The 20444-nt window shown below is 55.4% G+C and overlaps 8 protein-coding genes across 8 annotated transcripts; 3 read left to right on the top strand and 5 right to left on the bottom strand.

Annotated features, from left to right (window-relative positions):
- Positions 1-207: 207 nt before the first annotated feature.
- Positions 208-5950, top strand: BO80DRAFT_490931 (putative rRNA biogenesis protein RRP5). Its single transcript, XM_025723666.1, has 3 exons — positions 208-776; positions 835-5268; positions 5324-5950. The coding sequence occupies exons 1-3, from the start codon at positions 294-296 to the stop codon at positions 5864-5866; spliced, it is 5460 nt and encodes a 1819-aa protein (XP_025579079.1). The 5' UTR covers positions 208-293; the 3' UTR covers positions 5867-5950.
- On the bottom strand, positions 5902-7243 carry BO80DRAFT_399230 (uncharacterized protein). Its single transcript, XM_025717462.1, has 2 exons — positions 7113-7243; positions 5902-7043 (listed from the first exon to the last, which is right to left on the bottom strand). Exons 1-2 carry the CDS (start codon positions 7148-7150, stop codon positions 5990-5992), a joined length of 1092 nt encoding a protein of 363 aa, XP_025579080.1. The 5' UTR covers positions 7151-7243; the 3' UTR covers positions 5902-5989.
- Positions 7244-8394: 1151 nt separating this feature from the next.
- BO80DRAFT_207887 (uncharacterized protein) lies at positions 8395-10482 on the top strand. Its single transcript, XM_025714276.1, has 3 exons — positions 8395-8410; positions 8461-9131; positions 9190-10482. Exons 2-3 carry the CDS (start codon positions 8698-8700, stop codon positions 10262-10264), a joined length of 1509 nt encoding a protein of 502 aa, XP_025579081.1. The 5' UTR covers positions 8395-8410; positions 8461-8697; the 3' UTR covers positions 10265-10482.
- BO80DRAFT_421998 (urease accessory protein UreD) lies at positions 10404-12243 on the bottom strand. Its single transcript, XM_025718726.1, has one exon. The coding sequence runs from the start codon at positions 11783-11785 to the stop codon at positions 10700-10702; it is 1086 nt and encodes a 361-aa protein (XP_025579082.1). The 5' UTR covers positions 11786-12243; the 3' UTR covers positions 10404-10699.
- On the bottom strand, positions 11872-12297 carry BO80DRAFT_207889 (uncharacterized protein). The gene has a single exon (XM_025714277.1). It carries the CDS (start codon positions 12249-12251, stop codon positions 11958-11960), a length of 294 nt encoding a protein of 97 aa, XP_025579083.1. The 5' UTR covers positions 12252-12297; the 3' UTR covers positions 11872-11957.
- A 216-nt stretch (positions 12298-12513) lies between these two features.
- On the top strand, positions 12514-17024 carry BO80DRAFT_374208 (cohesin subunit IRR1). The gene is made up of 3 exons (XM_025716588.1): positions 12514-12755; positions 12844-13373; positions 13433-17024. Exons 2-3 carry the CDS (start codon positions 12872-12874, stop codon positions 16573-16575), a joined length of 3645 nt encoding a protein of 1214 aa, XP_025579084.1. The 5' UTR covers positions 12514-12755; positions 12844-12871; the 3' UTR covers positions 16576-17024.
- Positions 17025-17917: 893 nt separating this feature from the next.
- BO80DRAFT_207977 (karyopherin alpha) lies at positions 17918-19698 on the bottom strand. Its single transcript, XM_025714279.1, has 2 exons — positions 19036-19698; positions 17918-18980 (listed from the first exon to the last, which is right to left on the bottom strand). Exons 1-2 carry the CDS (start codon positions 19522-19524, stop codon positions 18075-18077), a joined length of 1395 nt encoding a protein of 464 aa, XP_025579085.1. The 5' UTR covers positions 19525-19698; the 3' UTR covers positions 17918-18074.
- Positions 19461-20425, bottom strand: BO80DRAFT_207960 (uncharacterized protein). The gene has a single exon (XM_025714278.1). It carries the CDS (start codon positions 20044-20046, stop codon positions 19561-19563), a length of 486 nt encoding a protein of 161 aa, XP_025579086.1. The 5' UTR covers positions 20047-20425; the 3' UTR covers positions 19461-19560.
- Between the last annotated feature and the right edge of the window lie 19 nt (positions 20426-20444).

The raw sequence follows: 20444 nt of genomic DNA on the forward strand, positions 1-20444 counted from the left end.
GGGCTGTGATGATGCCAGTCCTCCACCGCGCGGAAAAGAAAAGTCTCGTGTCGACGTGCCTTTTCGTGTCGCGACTGGCCCAGCCGGGCAGGCGGTGAGAGACCCCATTAGAGTGCTCGCGGAGGGGGCGGCGGCGCCAGGAACAGAAGGCGGTCGCGCCGCCAATCGGCTTTTCCGTCCAGAAATTTTAATTTTTCGTCTGCAAGACCGCCGGTTTGGTATTCGGTCTGGGAGCTTTGGAGCAGTTCATCGTGTCCGTTCCTGCGTTTCGGACACTTTAGACTCCTACCACTATGGCTCCGATTAAACGCAAGGGCAATGCCGCAGAGGAGGCATCTGCCCGTCAGCCCCAGAAGCGTGTCCGCGTCGGAGCAGAGGATCGCAACAAGGATCAGAAGAAACAAAAACCCGCCTCGAATGACAGCAAGTCCAAGTCGGACGCAACCTCTGCGCCCAAGCCTTCGGAGCTTTCGGTTCTGCGCGATGACGAACCTTCTTTCCCCCGTGGTGGTGGAAGCGTTTTGACGCCTCTCGAACGGAAACAAATTCAGATCCAAGCCACGAAGGATGTTCTTTTCGAGCAGAAGGGCGCCAGACCTTCTGCCGGGGATTTCGGAGATGATGGACTGGACGACGACACAGACATGGAAGACGCCGGAGATGCGACATCAGCCGGTGCGAAGAAGGCTCGCAAGCGCAAGACCAAGGGAAAGAAGAGCACCGAGCAGGACGCAGGTGAGAGCAAAGGCGTGCGGATTGAGGGTCTGAATTTCAAGGTACGTTTCTTGATGCTCAACCGGTGGTGTTTGCGCTTCTTGGAACTTACCAGAGCAGCGTATTCAACCAGGCACTATGGTACTGGGTCAAGTCTCGAGTATCAACGCTCACGACATCGGACTTTCCCTGCCCAACAACCTCACTGGTTACGTCCCCTTAACCTCTGTGTCCAAGGTGCTGGAGGAGAAGATTGAGAAGATTCTGAAGGATGACGGAAGCGACGAGGAGGATGACGAGGAGGATGAGGACGAGGAGGAGGATGCGCTGGACCTGAACAAATACTTTTACCTCGGCCAGTACCTGCGAGCATACGTTGTCTCTGCGGGAAGCAACACCGCCGATGGTAAATCTAAGAATCGCAAGCGCATTGAGCTTTCTATCGACCCAAGACAAGCTAACACTGGGCTTTCGAAATCGGATCTGGTTGTCAACACCGCCGTTCAAGCATCGGTTGTCAGCGTGGAGGATCACGGTCTGGTTATGGATCTGGGCCTTGAGGGCGGTGATGTCAAAGGATTCATGTCCTCCAAAGAAGTTGACTCCAAGACGGAACCTTCGTCTATCAAGGAAGGCTCAGTGTTTCTGTGCATGGTCACTGGCCAGAACGCTAACGGCAGTGTCATCAAGCTGTCTGCTAACCTTCAGTCCTCTGGTTCGATCAAAAAGTCACACTATCTCAGCACTGCTCCAACGATCACTTCTTTCCTCCCGGGTACTGCAGCGGAAATCCTTCTCACCGAGGTCTCGTCAACCGGCATGTCTGGAAAGATAATGGGCATGCTGGATGCTACGGTAGATATGGTGCAGTCTGGAGGAAATTCAGGGAACGACTTGACCAAGAAATACAGTACTGGCGCCAAGATCAAGGCCCGTCTTGTCTGCACATTCCCCGCCGCTGAGCCGTTCAAGGTTGGCTTTTCGCTGCTCGACCACGTCGCCAAGTTTGTCTCCGAGGGTGGTCCCGGCTCTTCCGACGACGCCCCCGCCATCTCTGCGATTGTACCGGAGGCGAAGATTGTCACAGTTGATCCCGGTCTCGGTGTGTATGTGCAAATTGGTTCGACTAAACACATGGGATTCGTTCATGTGTCGCGGCTTTCAGACGGGCAGGTGGAAACCATTTCCCCCGAGGTCGGACCCTTCCGAACCGATTCCGTCCACGAGGCAAGAGTGGTTGGATACAGTGCCATTGACAGCCTTTACCTCCTGTCTTTCGAGAAGAAGATCATTGATCAGCCATTCCTCCGGGTCGAGGATGTGACGCTGGGAGCAGTTGTGAAAGGAAAGGTGGAGAAGCTTCTGATCGGAGCCAATGGAGTTGACGGTCTGATTGTTACTCTGGCGGATGGCATCACCGGTCTTGTTCCATCTATGCACTTCGCTGACACTGCCCTTCAATTCCCCGAGAAGAAGTTCCGGGAAGGTATGACGGTGTCGACCAGAGTCTTGTCGGTTAACTTGGAAAAGCGCCAGATCCGGTTGACCTTGAAGAAGAGCTTGTTGAACAGCGAATCCGCCATCTGGAAGGACTACCAGAGCATCACCCCTGGCACCCAGTCTCCGGGAACCATCATCAAACTTCACTCCCACGGTGCCGTGGTTCAGTTCTATGGCTCCGTCCGGGGCTTCCTGCCTGTGTCTGAAATGAGTGAAGCCTACATTAAGGATCCTTCGCAACACTTTAGACTCGGACAGGTTGTCAATGTTCACGCTTTGAGCGTGGATGCGTCTCTTGGAAAGCTCGCAGTCTCTTGCAAGGACCCTGAGACATTTACTGAGGCTTACAGGAAGGGTTTTGAGAACCTTCACCCCGGCATGCTTGTCTCCGGCACTGTCTTCGAGAAGTCGACCGACGACATGCTCCTCAAACTGGACGAATATGGTCTTGTGGCCCGACTCAATGTTGAGCATGTGGCTGATGGCTCCCCTTCGAAGCAGGCCTCGACTCTTTCGAAGATCCGTGTTGGCCAAAAGCTCAATGAACTGATGGTGCTCGACATCCAGCGCGCGCACCGACTCATCAAGGTGACAGGCAGACCGAGTCTCAAGAAGGCTTCCAAGCAAGGCCGGCTCCCCGCCAAGTTCGGAGATGTCCAGGAAGGTGCCGAGGTCACTGGCTTTATCCGTAACATCACGATGAACGGAGTGTTTGTGGAGTTCTTGGGTGGTGTCATCGGTCTCGTTCCCAAGCGTCTTGTTGGTGACGAGAATGTCAGCAAGCCGGATTACGGTATGGCGAGGTCTCAAGTGGTGACGGCGACGGTGCATTCGATCGACGCCGATTTCCAGCGGTTCATCCTGAGCATGAACCCCGCGGAGGCTACCCAAGCCGGTGCGAAGAAGAAGGCCGCTGCTAAGCCTGAACCCTCTCCGGCTGACGATGCCGTCGCTAACGCCATTGACGAGGGCATCCATTCGATGTCTGATTTCACTTTCGGACGGGTCACCAAGTGCAAGGTCGTTTCGGTCAGGGCCACTCAGGTCAACGTTCAGCTTGCCGACAACATCCAGGGCCGCATCGATGTGTCTGAGGTGTTTGACAAGTGGGAGGACATCAAGGATCGTAAGCAGCCGCTCCGGTTCTTCCGTCCTAAGCAGATCATTTCCGCCAGAATCCTGGGCATCCACGACGCCCGCAATCACAAGTTCCTTCCCATCAGTCACCGTAGCGGAAAGTTCCCGGTGTTCGAGCTGTCTGTGAAGCCGAGCTTCCTGCAGGCGGCCAACCCCAGCCCCCTGAACTTGGAACAGGTTCAGACTGGCTCTGCTTGGGTTGGTTTCGTCAACAACGTGGCTGACGACTGCCTTTGGATCAACTTGTCCCCCAATGTCCGTGGCAGACTGCGTCTCATGGACGCATCCGATGACTTGTCCCTTCTTGCCGATGTGGAGAAGCACTATCCCGTGGGATCTGCGCTGAAGGTCCACGTCTCCGCCGTCGACGCTGAGAAGGGGCGTCTGGATCTGACCGCCAAGCAACGCTCCGAGAAGCTTTCCTTTGAGGATATCACCACCGGCATGATTCTGCCGGGAAGAGTCACCAAGGTCACTGAGAGACAAGTCATCATGCAGCTCAGCAAGTCGATTGTCGGTGCCGTCGATCTGATTGACATGGCCGATGATTACACCAAGGCCAACCCGACCGTGTACCAGAAGAACGAAGTTCTCCGCGCGTGTGTTATCAGCATCGACAAGGCTAACAAGAAGATCTCTCTTTCGCTGCGCCCGTCTAAGGTTCTCAGCTCCTCTCTTCCCGTTCAGGACAAGGAAATCTCCTCCATCGGTCAACTTAAGGTGAATGATGTTGTCCGGGGTTTCATCCGCAGGGTTGCCGACAACGGTCTGTTCGTGACGGTCGGCCGTGACGTGACTGCTTATGTCCGTATCTCCGACCTTTCGGATTCCTACCTCAAGGAGTGGAAGGACTCGTTCCAGGTTGATCAGCTGGTCAAGGGCCGTGTCACCGTCGCGGACGCGGAGCAAGGCAAGTTGCAACTGAGCCTGAAGGAGTCTGCTTTGGACCCTAACTACAAGGCCCCTGTTACGCTCCACGACCTCAAGCCTGGTCAGATCGTGACCGGCAAGGTCCGCAAGGTCGAGGAGTTCGGCGCGTTCATCGTCATCGATGGTTCCAAGAACATCAGCGGTCTCTGCCACCGCAGTGAAATGGCCGAGGGTCGCGTGGAAGATGCCCGGACTCTGTTCGAAGAAGGTGACGCTGTGAAGGCCAAGATTCTCAAGATTGACCGCAAGCAAGAAAAGATCTCTTTCGGCTTGAAGGCTTCTTACTTCGATGATGACGAGGACGAGGACAGCGACGAAGAAGGCGACGACTCCGAAGGCATCAGTCTGGATGGCATCGGTGGCGTCGATGTCGACGACAGTGACGAGGACAGTGACGTTTCCATGGGTGGCGTTGACCTTGAGGAGGACGACAGCGAGGACGATTCCGAGCAGAGCGACGATGAGGCGATGGATGACGTGCCGGCAACTCGGGAAGCTGGAGGCCTCGGGGACGGTGGCTTCGACTGGAGCGGCAACACTAACGATGACGAGGATATGGGTGTTCAGCCGGAGTCGGATGACGAGGACGAGTCCCGGCGGAAGAAGAAGAAGAACCGCAAGCCCGAGATCCAGGTGGACCGCACCGGTGAGTTGGATGCGAACGGACCTCAGTCGGTCGCCGACTACGAACGACTCCTGCTCGGTGAACCGGATTCCTCGCTCCTGTGGCTTCAGTACATGGCCTTCCAATTGGAGCTGGGTGAAGTCGACAAGGCGAGGGAAATCGCCGAGCGTGCTCTCCGTACCATTACCATCGGCCAGGATGCTGAGAAGTTGAACATCTGGGTGGCCATGCTCAACCTGGAGAACACCTACGGCGACGACGATACCCTGGAGGAGGTCTTCAAGCGCGCGTGCCAGTACAACGATACCCAGGAGGTCTACGAGCGGATGATCAGCATCTACATCCAGTCTGGCAAGAACGAGGTAAGCTGACTGCATCGGATTGTTCCCCTTTTCTTGCTAACGAATTCGCCTACAGAAAGCGGACGAGCTCTTCCAAACCGCTCTTAAGAAGAAGATCTTCCAGTCGGCCAAGTTCTTCCTCAACTACGCCAGCTTCCTGTTCGATACCATGGCTGCTCCCGAGCGCGGTCGTGCACTGCTTCCTCGCGCCCTCCAGTCCCTGCCCTCTCACACCCACGTCGAGACCACCTCCAAGTTCGCCCAGCTGGAGTTCCGTTCCGCGAACGGCGACGTCGAGCGTGGCCGGACAGTGTTCGAGGGTCTCCTGTCCTCGTTCCCCAAGAAGATCGACCTGTGGAACATCCTGTTGGATCTGGAGATCAAGCACGGCGACGCAGAACAGGTCCGTCGTCTGTTCGAGCGGGTCCTGGGCATCACCAAGAAGGGCGGCGTCGTGGACGCCAGTAAGAAAGTTCGTCCCAAGCAGGCCCGCTTCTTCTTCAAGAAGTGGCTCTCCTTTGAGGAGAAGTTGGCTTCTGCTGAGGGCGGGAATGATAAGATGGTCGAGGAGATTAAGGCCAAGGCGGCGGACTATGTCAAGTCGTTGCAGCAGGAGTGAGCATCGGTGTTACTACGGATCCGGACATAGAGAATCTTTGTATATAAAAAGCATTTCCACCCAATATCTTCGTTTCTTTCACCCGGGTATTATACCATCTATAATCTAGATCTTAGTAGTCCATCACGCCCGTCTCTTCTCAGCCATCAACCGCCGATACTCCTCGACAATATTCCTCCGCTCACTCGCCAACTCCTCTCGTCGTCTCAAACTCCCCACCGCCGCCGGCACATTCGCCACATCCACCTTGGCTCCCCCACGCACCTTGAAAATCTCCCTCGGCTTCGTCAACTGCGGCGGCGCCTGCACCACATCCAACGGACTAATCTGCTTGTTCATACGCTCACGCTTCAACTTCGCCCACGGATCCGGATCATCCCTCACCACCGTCGCCTCCTTCTTCTTCGCTCCCCCGCCACTCTTCTTCGCCTTCCGCTTCCCCGCCTCCGTCTCCCACTGATCCCACAACCGCAACTGCTCCTCCATCTCCTCCTCCCGTTCCTCCCGCTCCGCCGCCTCCCGCTCTAATATCTCCTTGTCATCCTTCCGCCACTGCTCCTGTAGTCGTCGGAGATGCTTCTCGTGCTTCGTGACCCGTGTCTCCCGGATCTTGGGCATATCAGCGGCCGCGGGCTTCGTGCTCCGCTTCATGTGGGAGAGGGGCATTTCGCGATCCACGCGCGCCGCGAAGTCGGAGAGTTTTTCCCCCGGCATGATTTGTGGTTTGGTTGTTTGAACCTCTTCTTCTTCTGATGGTGATGATTCTACATTCTTTTGTGCTTCTTTGGCGATTTTCTTAGTCGTAGATGTAGGTGTAGGCGCATTCCTCTTCTTCTTCTTCTGACCCGAAGTTCTACCCCCCTCGGAGTCAGACTCCTCATCCTCGGAACCACCAATATTCCGCTTCCGCTTCTGCGCCCCCTTCGCACCGGACTGGAATTGCATCATCCGGCGAAAGGCCCGGGGAGTATCGTCTGCCCATCCTGTGGGGTTGGTGGATTTTGGTTTGGAATTTGATTTGGATCGGCGGGATGCGCTAGTTGCTGATGCTGCTGATGTCTCAGATTGCGGTTTTTGGGGCTGTTGTTGTTTGCCCTTTTTGGTCGTAGTGGGTTTTGACTTGGGATCGCGCACTGGAAGGGGCTTTGCGATGATGGTGGGTGGGAGGTCGTAGGTGCTGGGTTGGTTAGGATTTAGTGGAGACTTTGGGATAGTGGGATAGTGGGATCGTGGAGGGGGAACGTACTTGGCGTCTTTTTGGCGACGCTTGTGTTTGTGAGGCATTGTGGCAGTGTTTGGTGGGTAAGTTGGAGGTGGATGGTGGTAGGAGTGGTGGTGGTGGTAGCGGTGGTGATGGTTGAACTTTTTTTCCCGACGGTTAGCGGCGTATCTTATCGCCGCTGATAAGCTACGCACGGGGGAGTTACTCTTCTGGGGATGGAGGATACTACGGAGTACTCCATGTTGGTGTTTGAATACACTTGTCGGATATATTCAGGGTCTAATCGATGCCATTAGTAGAACTTACACAGATGGGATCCATTGTTGGTGGATTGTAGCTCCATCGTGTAGCCTTATCGCGTCCCTTCAGATATTCTTAGACATAGGGCAACGCTAACAGAGCTAAGCCTCCAACTGTATACTACCCTGTTGACACTACACAAAATCCCTCACACGGATTTGATTAGCAACCAGGCTGTACAGCCTCAAATCCGAGACCTTTATGCAGGGACAGAGGGGCCAACGATCCTCCGGGACAGCCGTCCTTCCGAAATGGAAGCTAGAGCCTATCTAGCACTGCTAGCTAACCTGACAGCCATTCATCCGGTGGATGACAGTCCCGGACACAGCCCCCGACGGTGGATGTCAGACACTGAAGCGAAATGAATGTGACAGACCGTAGGGCCAGCCAACCACTGCACTCGCTTAGTGTCACTCAACAGGGTCCTTCGTCACGCTGGTCCAGCCAGTGGGAGAGCGCATGCACCCTGGCCCGTTGGCCCTTGGCTGCAGCGGTCTGCACGAATCAATTCCCCGATCCCTGAGGGTCTGGATAACCCGGCACATCCTTTGTTGCTGATGGCGCTGTCGGTATCCCTGAGAGGAAAATTTTTTTGGTCTCTGTCCCACAATGACCAAGTTATCCATCCTTTGCCATCCTGATACAGTTCCACTTGGAGGATGCTGACTTAGGCAGCAGAATTGAGAGGAGGAAGGCAGTGCCATCTTTCTCGCCCCAGAGTAACCAGAGAAAGCTTGTGGTGTGTGTATCATCAATGGGCAGGTTAGACAAGCTCTGAGCCGACGCAACCTTGAGTCAAAAAAGTGTGTAGACGAGATGTTGCATGAGGAATCCAGGTGATTTAAGGCTGGCCAGCAGCCCGTGCGGTTGAAGCGCCGACGGTCCAATGGCTGCCCGGCCCGTTGCACATGGGCGCCTGGCTCGTCCACCAAAGAAAGATAGGGTCGCTTCGACCAAACCTTGGGAAGGACGAATCCTGGGGCCGGGGGCCAGCACGGAGAGACCCGTGGTCATGGGCATCGGTGAATATCAAACTAAACACTAGTATAACCAACTAACTAGACGACCCTAGACTAGAGAATTAGTCGACTGGTAGTAGCTGGGGTGGGGATTGCTTCACGCTCGACCCTCACTTTGTCCTTCGGAGACCTGCGGCATGGCGCCCAAGGCGCTTTCCCGATGCAGTCTGGAGGGGACAAGCAACGAATGGATCGTGGCCGGCAGCTGAGCTCTATATAATTCTATATGACTCCCCCTCCATCCGTGCCTCTTCTGCTTGGGATCAGCAGTGGATAGATCAGATCGCATCATGGATCCTTCGCCCTCCTTGGCCGCCTCTTCTTCCACCAGCTCCGTCCACACCTACCTCGATGTCGACGACGGTGAATGGATGCAGGGATACCCGCTGGACCATGGTCTTCACAGTGCGATCACTAGTGACTCGGACTACGAGGGCGATGTCGAGGCAGCATCGCGGTTTCGCCCGGAGCGACCGCGAGGCCCGCAGCAGAGGTGGTGGAAGAATTGGGGGATGCGGGGAATGGCTCTTATCGGGGCCTCCTTATCAACCACCACCACCACCACAAAGCCTCGGGTTCCTCGCGGGTCCGCAGCTGCTCGGCCTCTGCTCGCTTCAGCCACGTCGATAACGGCCAGCTGCAAATCCTCGCCGCGACAGTATCGGAGGCTCAGGTTTCTGTCGCGTTGTCTGTGCTACCCATTCCTGGGCATTTTCGTCATGCTGTGAGTGAGTCCATCCCCCGTCAACATGGGTGTTCCGTCGCTCACCTCACCCGCATAGAGGCGTCGTCCAGTTTATCTCCATTGCTTGCGGCATTATCATCTCCTTCTTCCCCGATGAAATCGACCGTGCCACCGAGCGGTGGCGTCACAGCGATCCAGGACCCACCATGGACATTCTGCATTGGCCAACAGACATCTCCAGAGATATTGTTCCGGTGGGATGCCACTCCCATAACGACTACTGGCGTCCCATCCCGTTGTACTCCGCTCTCCAGGCCGGCTGTATCGGTGTGGAGGCCGATGTGTGGCTCGTCGACCACGACCTCTACGTCGGCCATAAACGGTCCTCCTTGACGCCTCAGCGGACCCTGCAGAGCATGTACATCGACCCGTTGTTGCGCATTCTTGAACAGCAAAACCCCATCACCGAATTCCATCCGCTTCGCGACCAACCGCCGCAAGGGGTGTTCGATACCGATCCATCGCAAACCCTAATTCTGCTGATCGATTTCAAGACCGACGGTCAGGAGACCTGGCCCTACGTGGATGCCCAGCTCGCGCCCTTCCGCGAACGCGGCTATCTCTCCTACTTCAACGGCACCGACCTCATCCCCGGCCCCATCACCGTCGTGGGCACCGGCAACACGCCCTTCAACCGGGTCATCGCCAACACCACCCACCGGGACATCTTCTTCGACGCCCCGCTCGACAAGCTCGCAGACGATGACGACAGCCTGCTGAACAACAACCAGGGCGGGAATGCACTAACCGCCCGCGTCGCAGAAAATGTCGGTCAGGGTCTGTCCGGTATCTCCGAAGGAGAGATCCGCCCGGACACCTTCGACTGGACCAACAGCTACTACGCCTCCGTCTCGTTCAAAAAATCCATCGGCATGCCCTGGTCCTTCCGTCTCGGCGAGCGCCAAGTCGAGAAAATGCGCGCCCAGATCCGGGGCGCTCATCGTCGCGGCCTGAAAGTCCGGTACTGGGGCGTGCCCAGCTGGCCTCGGAGTCTGAGAAACCATCTCTGGAGCATGTTCGTCCGCGAAGGCGTCGACTTTCTCAACGTCGATGATCTTCAAAGCGCCACTCGGAAGGACTGGCAGCCGCGCATCTCAGATTGGTGGAATTGAGTTGACCAAACCCTCTCTCTCGCTATCTATCTCCCCTCCTTACACCCTCCTTTCCTTTCCTTTTCCCTTTAGCTTCTCCCAGTTTCGAATATCTTCACCCACACGTTCATTCCATGTCTAGAGAGACGATTGCACATTGCGACGGCGTTTCGGTTTTGGTTTCCTTTGTGTTAGGTAGATACCCACATGATGACTTGGTCTGTGGTTTTTGGGTTAGGTTAGCTTGGCTCTTACTAGATGCTTACATACGACTTAGCTTAGATACAAAGAAAACGAACAGGCTGGATGTTTTTGGATTGCACAACATCGGTGGTTCGTAGTAAATACGAGCTGGGTATCATCTATCTAGCTAGATAGCAAGCTGAAAAGCGAACTAGTCACCGTGACTAGCCGAACACAAAGACGGGGAGAGGTAGGATGCTCAGGGAGTATTCGTCACATGCAAAACAACGCTTCCTCCCCAAACTCCCTAAACACGGTGCCCTCTTCCCGAAGAATCCCACCCAACCAATCCTTCGCGGTAGCAAACTCTTTCGCCCCAAACTTCACCAATACGAAGCCGGCCCGGACCCGCGCCGCCGTAAACGTCACCTGCGAGTCATAGTTCGGTGTGGATTCCATCACCGCCGGAGCTGAAGAAGCCCAATTCCGCGCGCCGATCCTGGGCAACGAGGTGAATCGGTCCATGATGAAGGACGCCAGCTTCTCGAAGACAGGCCCGTAGAGAATCAGAGTGCCCACGACACCGTGTGGCCGGGTCCGTTCCCGGATCAGATCGCTGCGGCTGATGGTGTCGGTGTTATTTTCGAGGAGGTCCACGTCAACCTCGTCGTCAAGGATGAGTGAGTCACGGAGTAGAAGCTTCTTCTTTTCTGTTGGTGTCCCGGTTTCGTCCTCGGTGGTCGTCGTCGTTGTCCACACCTCATTCTTGCCTCGCCAAAGATGGAAATCCCAGCTCTCCCCACGAGACGTCCGGCCTTCTGTGACCCAGTCGAGAATGCAGAGACTGCTCTTGTTGAGTCCGTCGACGGTGAAGGTCTGGATTTGCTCGTAGCGGCTGTCTTTGTAGGGTACGGCGGGGTCCGGGAGGTAGCAGAGGGCGGCGTCTTCGCCGACGTGCACGTCTAATGTTTGCCGGCTTTTATCGGAGAGAATGTGTTTGGGAGTGCCGCGGTGGCCTTTCACGCCGGCGTTGGGTTCGGTTTTGAAGATCTTCGTGCTCCCTTGGGGTGTCGTCACGACCATGCGGGTCCTAGGTTCAAGGGTGATGGAGACAGAAATGTGGTCGCCTGGTAACAGACCACCGCCGTAGGTGAGTAGGTAGAGGTGAACGGGTCGGGAGGGACATGTTGATAGCGCGGAGGTTTGCGGAACAAAGCCGGGGACCCGAGTGAGGAGTTTCAAAGGATATTTGTAGGTGAGAGTCGTGAGAGTTGGATTGCAAGGAGGCAGAAGGGAGAGGACGACCTTGCCCTGCCCAGGCTTTGCTATGGATGACTCGAAGGGGGATTTTATCGGCATGGTTGCGGGTGAGAGGGATGTGAAAGACGGAGAGGGAGAAGAATTGGGGGCGAACTATGGATGGAAGAAGAAGGAAAAGAGGAGGACGAGGACGGATTGCTTGGCTTTTAACAGCATGGTATTGCTTTTATCCATGGCCTGTGGAATGGGCACTCAAGGAAGGGGAATGGCGTCACGGTGCTGGCGTGAGACTGGGTTCTTCTCCAGGTCCGATCCAATATTCTCGTCCTGCAGCCTGACGATCTTCCAGACTTTGGGGCGGCAGTACGGAGAACAGCCAAACAGCAGGCGAGCTGTACGACGGCGAAAGGGATTCTCGATTTTCGATAGTACCTGATGCCTGCAAATCCCTGGCCGGGAGCGGGGTCTGGAGTGATCCCGTGGATGGGAAAGATGGAGTGGCAGCTCTTGGCTCTTCAATGGCATCAATTCTGCGTCTCGCGATGGACCCCGGCGAGGTTTCCATTACGGCATCGATATTCCGCCTCCGCACTTCCCGCTTTGGGCTGGCCCGCAAGGGCTAGGGTTGGGTTGGTCAGATGGTCCGAGGGCCCCTCGGCGCCAAGTCCGGTGTAATTACTGTATTTTACATGCTAGAAACGCTCCCAGATACCAGTGCAGGTCCCGTGACCCGCGACCACACCATCGTCGCCTCAGGCCACCACAGCCGCCGGCCCCGTCATCGCCAGGCACCAAAGCGCGTCGTCCGTCCGTCTGTCAACGAGCAGGACAGACCCCCAAAGTCCACCTCCGTTGTCCACCCCCTCCCTTCCCCTATCCCTCCAGCCCCCCTCCTTCCTCCCGCATGCTGTCAATTGCCTTCCCATAATTCGTTCAATATCTACCGAGGATCTCCCCCCACGGTCCACTCGCAGGGACGTGCCGTACGCGCGCGCAAACCGGGAGACCCAACATCGCGTTGACCGGTCCCGTCCCATCTATCTTTGGCATTCACGAACCCCACGTCCAAGTACGTTCTTCCTCTCTGGGATGCTCCCGGATCAGCACCCCCTCAAATGACATCCGTGAACTCCGGCTGACCTTCGCTGGAATGGCAGTGCTCTAATATCTCTCACGACAGACAACATGGAAGCCGAGTCGCCCCTCTCAACACCTCAGCCGGACCCGACCCAGAGCGACGCCTCCCCGTCAACAGACAGGAGGAAGTCCGGCCGGGTCACGCGAAAGCCCGAGTTGTATTCACAGAGATATGGCGCCAGCAACGGTGCGACCGCAGGCGGGGCTAAACGCAAGCGCACCACGACTGGCGATGATAATGATGATGACGATGAAGAGATCAACGAGGACGCGTCCGAGGCTGAAAGCGATGAGCCCGGCGACGAAGAACCCGACGAAGAGGAGCTGCGCGAGAAGAGACGAGCGGCGCGCAAAGCAGCTCCCAAGAAGCAGTCGTCCGGATCGAAAGCGAAGCCCAAGTCTCGTAGTGCAAAGAAACCCAAGGTCGCCGGCAACGGACTGCCCAGTCGCCTGGCCCTGCGACCCGCGACTCATGGGCGGAAGCCGGTCGCGCGTCCCAGGCAGATGAAGGCCCGGCTCACCATGGCTGCTCGCGAAGGCGGTCTTTATGGTAGGTTGCATACATCCGATCTTTCCGCGGAACTGGCATGGGCTGACATTGTTCTCCAGCGGAGGTCTTTGGCAAGGGACGAACCGTTGAGACGGTCGCTGCGGAGTGGCTAACGCAATATCAGGAAGCCCAGGACGTTGCAGTGTGCGATATGGTGAATTTCATGCTGAAATGCGCGGGAACCGACCTCGAAGTCAATACTGCCGATATTGAAGATGTCGATCATGCACCGGGTCGCGTGGATGACCTGCAAACTCAGTATCATCAACAAGGGATCTCTGAATACCCCCTGATCTCCAGGTCTAGGAAGCTGAGGTCTTTCCAGCCCGTCTTGGAGAGTTTCTTCATGACCCTGATACAAACCCTGCACCATTCCTCTGTTCTATACACCGATCCTAATCTCTTCGAGAACGTCCAAGTCTGGATCTCTTCCCTCTCTACTTCCAGGTGTCGGCCGTTCAGACATACCGCCACAGTCATCTCTCTGGCCACGATGAACGCTTTTTGTGATATAGCTCGCGAGGTCAATACCACGGTCTCCACCTCCCGCAAACAACTTGAAAGTGAGAAGAAGAAGAGATCGGTCAACAAGGGTCGAATCGATGCTATCCAAACCGCCATCGACGATGGTGAACAGAAGCTAGAGACGATTGACGAATACCTGAAGGATGGGGTGAACGTCGTCTTCGTCCACCGCTACCGCGACATCGACCCCATGATTCGGGCAGAGTGCATGGCGGCCTTGGGGCGATGGATGCGCGCCTATCGCGAATTCTTTTTCGAGGGCCAATTCCTCCGATATTTCGGTTGGATTCTCTCCGACGCCGCCGGCCAAACGCGCGCAGTTGTGGTTGACCAGCTCCGACTTCTCTACGAAAACAAAGACAACATGGCTGGCTTACGATCGTTCACCGAGCGTTTCCGCCAGCGGCTAGTTGAGATGGCTGCCCACGATGCGGAGATCGCAGTGCGCACCTCCGCCATTGAGCTGCTGGATCTCATCCGCGATGCCGGGTTGATCGAGCCTGCGGATGTGGACACGGTAGGCAAACTCGTCTTCGACTCCGAACCCCGAGTTCGCAAAGCGGCTGGTCGCTTTTTCGTTGCGAACGTTCAGGATGTGTTCGACTCCACGATGGAGGAAATGGGAGAGGAGGGGAACGAATTGTTTGGCGACGAAGACGAGGACGACTTCGAGTCGCCGAAGCGCACGTGGATCAAGTTTAAATGTCTAGCCGATATTCTTCAAGCCTACGATGATCTAGAGAACGAGAGCGCGGAAGAGCCCGTGGCTTCCAGAGATGCCCTTGCGGGGGCTCCCATGGACACGCGCTTTGTCCTTGCCACGGAGGCCATTTACCCCCACCTCACTGACCTAGCTCACTGGCAAGCTCTAGCGGGCTACCTTCTCTACGACCACTCCCAGATCCCCGACGAGCCTAGCGAGGACGATGCGGCTGCCGTGGTCCGGACATCGTACAAAATGCAGGAAGGCCAGGAGGTGATTCTTCTGGAAGTCCTGTGCTGCGCGGTCAAGCTACGCGTTCTGGAAATCGCCAAATCAGACATTGATAAAAGGGGCCGGAAGGTCAAGGCCTTGACCGACAAGATCCCAGAACTGCAGGAAGAGATTGCGCATAGTCTGGCGCAGATTATCCCGCAGCTCCTGAACAAGTACGGCTCCGTCCCCGAGGCAGCATTTGCTGTTTTGAGGCTTGAGCATCTGGTCGATCTGGAGAAGATCGAGGATATCCAAAAGGATGCGACGGCTTATACTACGTTGCTGAACGACATCAACAAGCAGTTCCTCACGCATTCGGACCAGGATGTTCTGGCCGAGGCCAGTGTTGCGTTCATCCATGCAAAGAGCTCCGACGACATGCGCGAGGCGATGGAAAGTAAGATCCAGGAGCTCTGGGATAACACAGTCGAGACCCTCGGTACTCTATCCCAGAACGAAGAAGTGGCAGAGGGAAGCTCGATATCCCCCGCCACACTCAATGAGCTCATCAACACAGTGACCCGGATCTCAAACCTTGCCAGTGTGACGGATTGTACTCATCTCCTGGAATCCATGCCGTCTGGTCGAGCAAAGGGCAAGAGCACCGGCCTTTCGGAAGCGCCCTTCAACCTCCTGATGCGTCTGGTGAAACGTGGGTTGCGCGAACCAGAGGGCGACGAGGATCTGGCCAAGGCGGAAACCGAGTTGGTCACCAACAGTATCAGGACGCTTTTGTTCTACTTCATGTGGAAGGTGCAAACTTTAACCACGGCCCTGAACGCAGGGAAAGCCTCGTTCAACACGGCCTACTTTGAGGCGCTGACGAAAGGCCGCGAAATGTTTATCGCGACTCTGGTTGCTATCATGAAACAGCGCTCGGGACTAGACGACATGCGGTTTTGCGCAGCTACGACTCTCCTAGACCTCCAGACTTTGTTCGGAACCCTTCGCCATGCTGGACTGAGTGCAGCCAATGACGAGGATGTGATTCTCCAGACTCAAAGTCTTGTTCATGAGATCGGACCTGGGCCCAAGGCCCTCATCACCAAGATCCATGGCCTAGCCGAGCGTACGTATGCGAGGAAGATACGCCTGCCTTTGGAGCCTCTTGACGACGAGGCGCCTCTTTCCGAAGACGATATCCGCAAGGCCCCCGAGGATGAAGACGAGGAGTCCGAACCGGAAGAAGCCATGGACGACGAGCGCCTGCGGTCGAGCATTGTAGCAGAACAACGGCTGTGCGAACTGACCGGCAAAATTGTCCTAGCCATCGTAGGTCGCATAATCGACGCTTCCGGGTCAGACAGTGGCGAGCTGAGGCAGAAACTGCTCAAACAAAGATCTCAGCTGGGTCGAAACTACCGTGAAGTCCTCGCCTACCTTGGAGACCGTAAGCCCAAGAGTGCCGCAACGCGGGCCGCCCCCGCCAGGAGTAAACAATCCGCGGCGCGAGGCAAAGGCCAGAACGGCGCCGGCGCCAGCAAGCGATCCGGAGACCACAAATCCGCCGAACGTATAGACGACGAAGATGACGACGATGAGCACGGCGGCGACTCTCCCATCGAGGACGACGACGAGGAGGACCTACGAGCTCGAGGCCTTCTTGAGGAGGAAGACATCGACCAAGACCACGACGAGGAGGAGGAAGATGAGAACCCAGCTGGTCCAGATCCAGACGAGGACGACGTTATGGGTGATTAGTTCGATTGATCTGATATATGCATGTCTTTCCTTTATTGTTGATTTTTCCGGATGAAAACTAGGGAAGGCAAATTCACGGTTCCTTACTACTTACTAACTATTACTTCTTTGATTCGATTATGACTTTTTTTTTTCTTTCTTCCACCTTTCTGTCTTTCCAACCAGCTGGGCCTTTCCCCTGCATCTTATTTTCTGTTGTTATGTAGCTCGATATCACACTACTCTTCTATTACTGCAAACCTTTCATGAACAGGAGTTATTCGCCGTCTTTTCAAATCAATCCACCTCTGACTCAATCTCTTAAGATCATTAATATAGTATCATATATTGCCATCGACTCGAACTGAATCTTACACATATATTGATACCTCGTTTCTTTCAAGTTCACTTAGTGTTTACCTGAATACGATTCTACCCGTGCATGTTAGTATCTCCAGTTTATATATCGCTCATCTCGTGTGTTTCTATTTCTATTTTTCTTTTTTTTTTTTCTTTCCTTAAGCTCAGTTGCTTTGTCTTTACGCGCTACGTATTGATATATATCGTAAAGGGGTATGTAGCCAGCCTACCCATGTATATATATCCCTTGGTTGGAGGGGTGGAGGGGATACTAATTAGTATATATTCCGAGTTTGATTTTTGGTGTCTATGGGGAAGATTACCTGCTCTACGAATTTACTCCGTACTGTATAGATGTGGCCGGTGAAAGGATATGGCTGACGCTTACTGAAATTTGAGGTGTGGCGGTGGGCGGGTACGTTATGACGAAGCCTAGAGGGCCCTTGTGGAAGACGTGGATGAAAAAGGGAATCGTCATTTTCAGGCTAGGTTACTATCCATCAATGTGGAACTTATCGGGCTTTTGACTATACTAGGTACTTTCCGACTGGGGCCAGACCCAAGGGAAACCGCATCCGGGGACAGAGTCAGTCGACGCCATCGTCCAATATCAGTCTGCTAGTTTCCCAAGGCACACAAGACGGACAGCACCCAAGCCCGCAAAACAAATCACAACCGAAGAGAACATCCAGAGGGAATGAACAAGAATGAGACCGAAAAAGCAAATACGCCTGTGTATGAGGGATGCTACGGGGAGGTACTAGAGGAATCGAGCAATATAAAGGGGTACATGATGGTGAATCTTTATCGTGATGATCAAAACAGGGGAGGAAAGAATCATGAGACGGGCGGGGAGGGGTAAGGGGGTGGAGGACAGAGGGGACGCATGAAAACCTGAGAGCAAAAAGGGTTGGAGGGACTCCGCAAAATTACTCCAAGCATGAGAAGGAGCCACACTAGACACCGCCATTCTTGAGGCATGGAGTCCTGGGACAGTTAGGGGAAATCCAGTCCCAGGGCCTCCACGGACTCGGGATTGAGGGTCCACATGGCGGCCATCACGCCGCCATGTGTAGATCTAGCGAGAAGTAGAATCGAAATAGATAGTGCAGATCTCGTGTGGGTCATGGTTCATTGCCAGTAAAATGCGTGTCAATTTTTTACATATCCATAGAGTCACCACCGTTGGCGAAGTTGAATCCGCCTTGCTGTTGCGTGGTGCCAAGGGCGAATCCAGTCTGCGTCTGCTGAGGAGCGACCTCGTCAATGTCACCAGCCTCATCCTCATCGGAGAAGTACTTCTCGATGATGTTGTACGCCTTCATGTAGATCTCCTCGTTGGCGTTGTTCTGGCAATCGTGAATCTTCTCCATACCGCCGGCCTCTTCGATGAACAGGGCATAGCGGTTAACGCGAGCCTCACCAGTCTGGGCAGACTCCTTGTCCATGTCGCCGACCTTGAGGATGTTCTCCAAGCCATCCAGAGCGACCTGGATGATCTTGTTGTCGGGGCAAGCGAGGAGGTCGCAGAGGGGCTTGATGCATCCCTGAGACACGAGGTAACGGATCTGTTCGGGCTTCTGCAGACCGCCGGAGGTGGCGTTGGAAATGGCCCAGCAGGCTTCCTTACGGGTCTTGAAGTCACCGTTGGCCAACAGGTTGATCAAGGGAGGGATGATGCCAGCATCGACAACGGCCTGGATCTGGCTGGAGTTGCCAGCGGTGATGTTGGAGATGGTCCAGCAGGCCTCCTTACGGATACCGTCCTTGGTGGAGCTCAGCAGAGCAAGGAGGGCGGGGAGAGCGCCGCAGTTGATGATAACCTGGGTCTGGACGTCGTCACCAGTGACGATGTTACCAACGGACCGGAGAGCGGGGGTCTGGACCGAGGTCGACGCGTGCATGAGAAGCTCAACCAGGCGGCGAGGGATGCCCGCCTCAATGACAGCCTGGATCTTATCGTTGGCACCATCAGAGAGGTAAGAGATGGCCCAGCAAGCATCAATCAGGACCTCATCATCAAGCATGTAGATAAGCTTGGCAAGCACAGGAAGAGCAGGGGCAATCTACAAATGTAAAAGTCAGCAACCACAGCCGGTCAAAATGGGCGCGAATACATACGTTGTTCCAGTCAGGCTGGGGCGTCTTGCCACGGCAGAAGTTGCTCAAGGTCCAGGTAGCGTTGCGCAGCATGCTCAGCTTCCGGCCATCGTTGATGAGGTTCAGCAGAGGACGCAGAGCACCGGCGTTGAGGACGAAGTCGCGGCATTGAGGGCTGTCACCAGCAATGTTACCAAGGGCCCAGACGGCCTGCTCACGAACATCGGGTTCAGGGCTGCTGAGGAGCTCAACGAAGATGGGCACAGCACCGGCCTCGATGACCACCTGGGTCTGCTGGGCGGAGCCGGAGGCAATGTTGGTCAAAGCCCAAGCGGCTTCGAACTGAACAAGAGTGTGGGGGGAGCGGAGGAACTCCACGAAGCGGCTCACGACGCCGGTCTCGATGACACGCTCAATGGGAGGGTTGCGCTCCTTGGAGAGCAATTTGCGGAACTTGGTGGTGGCCTGAATCTGCTGGTCGATCTGGTCGGAGAAGACGCCCTTCACCATCTCGGGGAGCTCCACGTTAAGCTAGAAGATAACCCATTAGCTATACTGCACGGGAATGAAAGCATCTTGGCTGAGCATGATGGACTCGGATGATGATCGTGTGCCCGCCCAGTCAGAGCCGGATGAGGGCTCGCCCCCGGCGGCAAAGCGGTGAAAAGCTCGCCGAGACGCATCTGGACGAGCAAAACAAGATCGAAAACGGGCATGGAAGATCCAACGCCCGGGTGGAGAGCAGAAAGAAATCGAAAGATGCAAAATGAACAAATGGGAGCAAGGACAGCATACCTCACTCTCGATAGCGCTGGCCTCATCGTCACTCTCGGCAGCCGCTACGCCGCCGCCCACACCAATGCCACCATCGCGGGTCTGGATGCCTCTCCTCTTGGCCAAGTTCTCTTCTCTCTTTTGCTTTCTGATTTCAACCTGTTGTTCCTCACGACGACGACGGAGTTCATCAGGCCGGAACTGGTTCCGGGCCTTGAACTGGGTGCGACGATGCTCTGGGATGTAGCGCTCGGCCATGGTTGCTTGGGACACAAGAGGGGTGAAAACAAAGCGCACCACCACCGGGTAGATTAGGTGAAGAGAAAGGAAGAGAAGGGGAAGTAGAAAGTGGAGGAAGGTAGCAGAATGGGGGGAGATGGAGATCCCAGCAGCCTTAAGAAAATAAGGGGATAGAGAAAGAGGCTAGACAAAGGAAGCAGGACAAGCGCAAGGCGAGATGGTGAAGGAGGGGAAAAAAGTGTTGATGCTTCGTTCGGAGGTGGGATTGCCCAGTCACGGGACGCCGCTGATTTGCTGTTTTCAGCCAGCTCCGCCCGCAAGCGCCACTTCCGCCTAAGCGAAGTTGGCGCGCCCGTCCTCTGTCTCTCGCTCTCTCCGTCTATCTCTTTTACGCGTCGTCTTCATGGCCTGGCCGG

This window comes from Aspergillus ibericus, assembly GCF_003184845.1.
Source record: "Aspergillus ibericus CBS 121593 unplaced genomic scaffold BO80scaffold_5, whole genome shotgun sequence".
Taxonomy (NCBI): Eukaryota; Fungi; Ascomycota; class Eurotiomycetes; order Eurotiales; family Aspergillaceae; genus Aspergillus; species Aspergillus ibericus.

What these genes read in the sequence shown, in the direction of transcription:
- BO80DRAFT_490931 (XM_025723666.1), top strand. Translation starts at nt 294, where the DNA reads ATGGCTCCGATTAAACGCAAGGGCAATGCCGCAGAGGAGGCATCTGCC. An exon ending in TTGAGGGTCTGAATTTCAAG is followed by an intron (nt 777 to 834) that starts GTACGTTTCTTG and finishes TTACCAGAGCAG; the next exon opens with CGTATTCAACCAGGCACTAT. An exon ending in TCCAGTCTGGCAAGAACGAG is followed by an intron (nt 5,269 to 5,323) that starts GTAAGCTGACTG and finishes ATTCGCCTACAG; the next exon opens with AAAGCGGACGAGCTCTTCCA.
- BO80DRAFT_399230 (XM_025717462.1), bottom strand. Translation starts at nt 7,150, where the DNA reads ATGCCTCACAAACACAAGCGTCGCCAAAAAGACGCCAA. An exon ending in CGTCGCCAAAAAGACGCCAA is followed by an intron (nt 7,044 to 7,112) that starts GTACGTTCCCCC and finishes TAACCAACCCAG; the next exon opens with CACCTACGACCTCCCACCCA.
- BO80DRAFT_207887 (XM_025714276.1), top strand. Translation starts at nt 8,698, where the DNA reads ATGGATCCTTCGCCCTCCTTGGCCGCCTCTTCTTCCACCAGCTCCGTC. An exon ending in CTGGGCATTTTCGTCATGCT is followed by an intron (nt 9,132 to 9,189) that starts GTGAGTGAGTCC and finishes TCACCCGCATAG; the next exon opens with AGGCGTCGTCCAGTTTATCT.
- BO80DRAFT_421998 (XM_025718726.1), bottom strand. Translation starts at nt 11,785, where the DNA reads ATGCCGATAAAATCCCCCTTCGAGTCATCCATAGCAAAGCCTGGGCAG.
- BO80DRAFT_207889 (XM_025714277.1), bottom strand. Translation starts at nt 12,251, where the DNA reads ATGGAAACCTCGCCGGGGTCCATCGCGAGACGCAGAATTGATGCCATT.
- BO80DRAFT_374208 (XM_025716588.1), top strand. Translation starts at nt 12,872, where the DNA reads ATGGAAGCCGAGTCGCCCCTCTCAACACCTCAGCCGGACCCGACCCAG. An exon ending in TCGCGAAGGCGGTCTTTATG is followed by an intron (nt 13,374 to 13,432) that starts GTAGGTTGCATA and finishes ATTGTTCTCCAG; the next exon opens with CGGAGGTCTTTGGCAAGGGA.
- BO80DRAFT_207977 (XM_025714279.1), bottom strand. Translation starts at nt 19,524, where the DNA reads ATGGTGAAGGGCGTCTTCTCCGACCAGATCGACCAGCAGATTCAGGCC. An exon ending in CCCAGCCTGACTGGAACAAC is followed by an intron (nt 18,981 to 19,035) that starts GTATGTATTCGC and finishes TTACATTTGTAG; the next exon opens with ATTGCCCCTGCTCTTCCTGT.
- BO80DRAFT_207960 (XM_025714278.1), bottom strand. Translation starts at nt 20,046, where the DNA reads ATGGCCGAGCGCTACATCCCAGAGCATCGTCGCACCCAGTTCAAGGCC.